This window comes from Helianthus annuus, chromosome 6 (assembly GCF_002127325.2).
Source record: "Helianthus annuus cultivar XRQ/B chromosome 6, HanXRQr2.0-SUNRISE, whole genome shotgun sequence".
Taxonomy (NCBI): Eukaryota; Viridiplantae; Streptophyta; class Magnoliopsida; order Asterales; family Asteraceae; genus Helianthus; species Helianthus annuus.
Window position 1 is genome coordinate 119,170,204 of NC_035438.2, and position 6,827 is coordinate 119,177,030.

The window sequence follows — 6,827 nt, forward strand, 5'->3', positions numbered from 1 at the left end:
CGTTGCTGATATCCTTTTGACATTATTAACTGTTTCCACCTTTGCTGTCTGCCAGAATTCTTCGATTTGAATCCTGTATATGATAGGATTTGCTTGAACGGCAGGACTAATTCTGCTCGAAATTATCCATTCCGCTACATCTTCGAAGTCTTTTGGTGCTGGATCGAGCGTGCACGACTGATTGTGCTTTAACGTCTTATCCCGGATAACTTCTTTCACCATTCTCGAGAAACACATGGAAACGAGCTAAGTTAGAACTTTGGGATCCAAAATGTATACGTTAGTTAGTTAGAATATTTACAGAAATATTTACATTTTACTAAATAAAAAGTATTTCAATATATATATATATATATATAATAAACCTAATAATTAAATTTTCATTTTTAATAGTTAATAATTAATAACTATATTTAAAAGTTAAAATATAATGCTTATTATTAAGAAAATAGATCAAATCCGCTGTCTTCTACGCTACCTGGTATTTAACTGATCATGCTAATTACGCCGGCAACGAAGATCAATTACACTGGTTCCTCAGGTCAATTACCCGGAAATGAATAATTTGGCTTGTTCATGATACGCGTAAATACGCTGGGCTTGGACGCATAATTATGTTCGGTTACGAGATAAACAACCAGCATAGAAGTACATGTACACTGATTGACCGACGTATTAGTCAAATATGCCGGTTGCTCGAACTCGCATTCGAGACTTATCTATGCGACTCTCTGGTTTGCCTAAATACGCTGCCTTCATGTTATTTACGCCACATTCATAAATTTCTTCATAAACCTCTCAAAAACCCTAACCCCCCAAACTGATCTAATCTAAGCATTAATCCCCAAAACGAATCAGCACAACGATGAAGGTAAAAATCACCCTGGCCGTCACAAAGCATAGGTGAACCCACTATAGGATTGATAACCTAACTAGAAAACGAGTACCGCGTTGTAAATTGTCGTCGCTGCATCGCGCGGATTTCCCACTAGTATAATATAATATCTTTTTATAATTCCATATTTAAGATTTAAGAACTAAATTATTGTGTATCTATAACAGTAATTAGAAAAGGAAAATAGTAATTCCATATTTACCATAGAAAATAGTAGAGGGCCACAATGGTGCATGAAACCAGGCTTTGAAAGCGGTTTTACAAAATAGCCAAACAAAATCTATATATAATCTCTTAAACCTACATATTCTCAATATCATTTCCTTCCTCTCTCCCTCCATTCACCATTATCATTTTTTAAATCTAACAATCATGTCTTGCTACAAGGGAAAGTATGCTGGTATCATCTTCATTCTCCCTTTATATTCTTTTATTTTGTTTTTCAACCGTTATTTGGCTTTTGATTTTTTTTATTATATTGTTATCATCAATTCGTCATCATGATCTGTGTTTTGGCAATTGTTATGGTGCAATACGCATGAATTTGTTTGTTTTGCTGGTTGTTTTTGGGTTAATTTTCTTTTTCTAAGCCTTAGCGATTAGTTTCATCCACGGACATGACCAGCGTGAAGGAGGGAAGGGTGGGCAACCGCAAAGGCCGCTATCTCCAAGGGATAAAAAAGGATATATATTTTTTATTTTTTTATGTTTTGTTAAATAAATATTTTTTTGGGGGACCCACCCCGGATTTTCGGGAGGGCCTGTTACCAAGGGTGCATAAACCCTCGAAACCGATCGAAACGTCCAAACCGTAAAAAGTCAGCCAGTTTGAAACACATAGAGAACTCTTTGAGAGTTTATGATTTGAAACTTGGTACCGGCTTTGTAAAACGAACCAGCGGTTTACCATATATTTTTATTATTTTTCATTTCAGGAATAAAGTTATGATTATGTATTTTATTCATGAATGATCCTTCTTATTTTTTTTATTTAACACAATACAATATTGTGATTTGAAAAAAATAATATTATTTAGTCCACAACCATCATCATCATACTCAGTAAATCCCAACAATAGCAAAGCTAAGACAGGGTCTGAGGATGGTAAGATGTAAGAGCCTTACCTCTGCCCTGTAGAAATTGAGAAGTTGCTTCAAGTGAGCCTTACCTCCAAAACCATTAGCAGTTCAGCCCAAATATTTGGCTAAAACCAGCCCGAACAGGTCCGTGTGCTTCCCTTGTATCATGCAGGTGCTTGCTATAGATCTTATTGGATCTTAGTTTTATCTTTTGATGTTTGTTTATCATTCTGTTTCATTTGATCTAGTGTTCTTTCTTGAAATTGATCAATAGATTGGTTACTGTTTACTAAATCATAGATCATAGATCATATTTAGTATGCAAATTCATGCGCGAATAAACCATAGATCAAGGTGGTTTAGATCCATCAATGATTTTGAAACCAATATGTAATGAACTAATGGTTGTTGATCAGATGAGCTTATTGCCAATGCTGCCTACATCGGTACACCCGGGAAGGGTATTCTTGCTGCTGATGAGTCCACTGCCACGATCGGAAAGCGCCTTTCCAGCATCAATGTCGAGAACAACGAGTCCAACAGGCGAGCCCTACGTGAGCTTCTTTTCTGCACTCCTGGTGCCCTTCAATACATCAGTGGAATCATCCTTTTTGAGGAGACTCTCTACCAGAAGACTGCTGCAGGTAATCTACCATTCACATATGTTACATACATCAAATCGACAACATATATTATTCTAACCTTGATGATATTATTACAGGTAAGCCCTTTGTTGAGCTAATGAAGGAGGCTAAGGTCCTCCCTGGAATCAAGGTTGACAAGGGTGTTGTCGAGCTTGCTGGAACCAACGGCGAGACAACCACCACAGGTCTTGATGGTCTTGGCCAGCGGTGCGCTAAGTACTATGAAGCCGGTGCTAGGTTCGCCAAGTGGCGTGCCGTTCTCAAGATTGGCGCCAACGAGCCATCCCCGCTTGCCATTATGGAAAACGCTCATGGGTTGGCCCGATATGCGATCATATGCCAAGAGAACGGTCTAGTTCCCATTGTCGAGCCAGAGATCCTTGTTGATGGACCTCATGACATCAACAAGTGTGCTGATGTAACCGAGCGTGTTCTGGCTGAATGCTACAAGGCTCTTAATGACCATAAAGTGCTTCTTGAGGGTACCCTTTTGAAACCCAACATGGTGACCCCTGGATCTGACGCCAAGAAGGTTGCACCTGAAGTGGTGGGTGAGTACACTGTCCGTGCCCTTCAAAGAACCATGCCTCCAGCGGTCCCAGCCGTGGTGTTCTTGTCTGGTGGTCAAAGCGAGGAGGAGGCCTCGGTCAACCTCAATGCCATTAACCAGTACAAGGGTAAGAAGCCATGGAGTCTAACCTTCTCGTATGGACGGGCCCTACAGCAGAGCACCCTTAAGGCATGGGCCGGTAAGGAAGAGAATGTGAAGAAGGCACAGGAGGTGTTCCTTGGTCGCTGCAAGGCCAATTCTGAGGCGAGTGAAGGGAAATATAAGGGTGGTGCTGCTGGCGAGGGTGCTAACGAGAGCCTTCACGTCAAGGACTACAAGTACTGATTTGTCACGGGTATAAACATATCTGATATCTCGTTGGCTTAAGCCTCGGGTCATATATGTTTTGGTTTTTTATTTCGGTCTAGTGTAACGATGTCTAAAAATAAGCCCGACAAGCGTTGGGCATTGGTCGAGGATGATGATAACTCGACCCGTTTTAAACTTCTATTTATTTTTTTTTCTTTTTATGGTCTATACATATTCACAAATTGTTCAACCAACCATGTAATCACAACTTTTTGTGAATTGTGATATCTAAAAGAATTTATTAACAAACAAGAATTTATTAAGAAATTTGTGTTTTAATTAACATGCTTATATTTTTCTTAAAACTAATTCAATGTAAAAAAAAAGTATAACGGTTAAAGATTATCTCTAAACTAAAACATGGAAGATTTAGATGTTTGGCAAGATTTTTGTTATTGGGTCAGACTTCCCTTTTTGTATGCTTTTGAGTTTAAAGATGTGGCTGAATTTCAAGAAAATTGTAACCTTGGGAAGAAGGAAAAAACGGTGGTAAAAGGGTTGATTATGATAGCGTGTTGGTGTGTTTGGAGGGCAAGGAACGAAATGATCTTTTCTAACGGGGTAGGGAGAAGCGAAGTCGTTATGGGGGAGATCAAATCGCTAGGATTTCTTTGGTTTAGAAATAGATCGATGTATAAAAGTATCTTGTGGGAAGAGTGGTGTAAATTTCCTTTGTATATGTTGTAAGTTGTGGTTTTGAGTCGGCCCTGTTGGGTTTGGTCTCGGCTGTTTTAATAAAGTTCACATTTCAAAAAAAAATTAGATTTAACCCGGATGATATTATATATTAAATTAAAAATATATTTTTGTTTTGTTATTTTAGTAAAGTATTAAACACCAACGAGGCTACTTCGAGTGTGCATATTTATAAAAGGAAAGAAAATTAATACAACAAAATGGAATTTGTATAGTTGGGCAGGATAATAATGAAAACTTAAGGGATGAAAGTTGACAATGTAGGAAAGTGGTGACATTTACTTAAAACTCGTTGTTGGTTTTCATGTAGGAGTGTGGATTGACATTTCTGGGTTTTGGTTTCTTTTCTAAATGTCATTTTGAAAGCGAATACGTGAACACCTAAACACGTTGTGTACGGGTCGACATATTGAGTTTGTGGGCTGACTTTACTTTTATATTTTTTAAATTATGTCATAACTTAAACAGATCAGTATTTTATGTTAAATTTGAAAAACAAAAAGAGCAATGAACACTAAGATCTATAATTTAAATCTGATTATTTTATACAGATTTGTATTGTTTGTTGTAATTTTGCAATTATCAAGTACTAACATGCAAAAATATCGGGTTAAATGGATCGCAACCTTATCAACTTATAATAATACATGTTTTGTTTTTAGTTCATGCTTCTGACAGTTTGTGTTAAATTTTACGATGCATCCCACCAATTCAGTTAATAATGGGGAAATTTATAACCATTCGCCTTCATAAAATCTCATAATAGAACACCACTACAAAATTTATACCACATTCTTACAATAAAAAAACGTACAAAATTTATACCACATTCTTACAATAAGAAATTATAAAATTTATACCACATTCTTCGTTTATTGTATACTTATAACATTAAACATAATTAGTATGTTAAAGATAGTATGAATCCCAAAATTACTACGGATCACTGTGTTGGTGATTGATAAACACACAAACACCTATTGATCAGGTGTTTGAGCGATGAAAGTAAGAAAACCAAAGTAGAAAGTGAAGAATAATGATGATGTGTGTAAATCACCCAATGTTGATTCGGAATCCCATAATGTTTATCACGAATCAAGAACCTGGATATAAAGATTTGATGCACAAAACTAGGGTTGTTCATGAGCCGAGCCGAGTCGAGCCAGGGTAAGCTCGGGCTCGGCTCGGTTATAAACCGAGCTGGCTCGGCTCGGCTCGGATTTGAAACCGAGCTGAAAATCTAAGCTCGGGCTCGGCTTGGTTTTAAAACGAGCTGGCTCGGCTCGGCTTGGTTTGGCTCGATTTTATAAAGAAAAACATAACATATAACTTTCAGAATTCAGTAGCCTAAAATATTATTCAATACTTCAAAAAAAATATTCAAAATAAGTTTATCCTAATACATTACAAGTTAAAATCATGTTTAACAATGAAAAATAAGTTTTACAATTTCAATGAAATACAGTATTAGTTCATTAGCAAGGTAATTAAGATTCAAATATGCCATGGATATCAAATTACAAGCCTAAATATATATAATAATAAGTTTTTTTTGTAATATATTATAATATATATAAAAATAAATATATTATGAAGGAAATAATCCGAAATAAGCCGAGCTGAGCTACCAAGCGAGCCAAACCGAGCCAACTCGACTCGTTGCGAGCCGAGCCGAGCTGAATCATTTTCTAACCGAGCCGAGCTGGCTCGGCTCACTTTCAAACCGAGCCATATCGAGCGAGCTTTTTCCGAGCTAAATCCGAGCAAGCTTCGAGCGAGCTCCGAGCTGCGAGCTTTTTGGACAGCCCTACACAAAACACAAGAACAATCTAGAGAATACACAATAATAGTCCAAGAAACTTGGAATGGCTAGGAGGTGATGATCCAAATATATATATATATATATATATATATATATATATATATATATAGGGTGGGGTTCTAGAGTGAACACTAGTGTATTTGCGAACTGATTGAATAAATCCTGGCCATTGATCTACACACGTGTATGGCCAAGATCTGATCATCAAATCGTAAAATAGACTAGTGTATTTCAACATCAAATCCTGACCATTGATCTACACACGTGTATGGCCAGGATTAGTTCACTCAGTTCGCAAGTTACACTAGTTTTCACTCTTGAACCTAATCCTATATATATATATAGGGGAAGGTTCATTTGAGAAGAAAATTTAATTGAGAAGAAAAAGAACAAAGGGTAATTTTGTAAAACATTAAATAGTTTTTTCACTTATCTTATTTATTATCATTTTTTACTAATTAATTAGTCATAAAGACTATTATCCTCCACCTTAACTTTTTTTCCTACACACATCAAAAGTTATCCTACATATTTCGAAATTCATCCTACACGTTGAAATTTATCCTACACAACTCGTAATTTGTCCTACACAACTCGTAATTTATCCTGCATTTTAAATTATTTTATATTATTTTTTTGAAAAAATATATATTTTGAAGATAAGTTACAAAAAATTTAATGTACTAGCTATTAAAGAGGAAGACTACAAATTAATTACTTATGTAGATTTACCAATGTACCCTTGTAGTAACATTAAATACTTATATTAAA

The 6,827-nt window shown here is 36.2% G+C and overlaps 1 protein-coding gene across 1 annotated transcript; it reads left to right on the top strand.

Annotated features, from left to right (window-relative positions):
* Positions 1 to 1,216: 1,216 nt before the first annotated feature.
* On the top strand, positions 1,217 to 3,732 carry LOC110898521 (fructose-bisphosphate aldolase 6, cytosolic). The gene is made up of 3 exons (XM_022145314.2): positions 1,217 to 1,295; positions 2,392 to 2,619; positions 2,697 to 3,732. The coding sequence occupies exons 1-3, from the start codon at positions 1,268 to 1,270 to the stop codon at positions 3,512 to 3,514; spliced, it is 1,074 nt and encodes a 357-aa protein (XP_022001006.1). The 5' UTR covers positions 1,217 to 1,267; the 3' UTR covers positions 3,515 to 3,732.
* Positions 3,733 to 6,827: the final 3,095 nt, after the last annotated feature.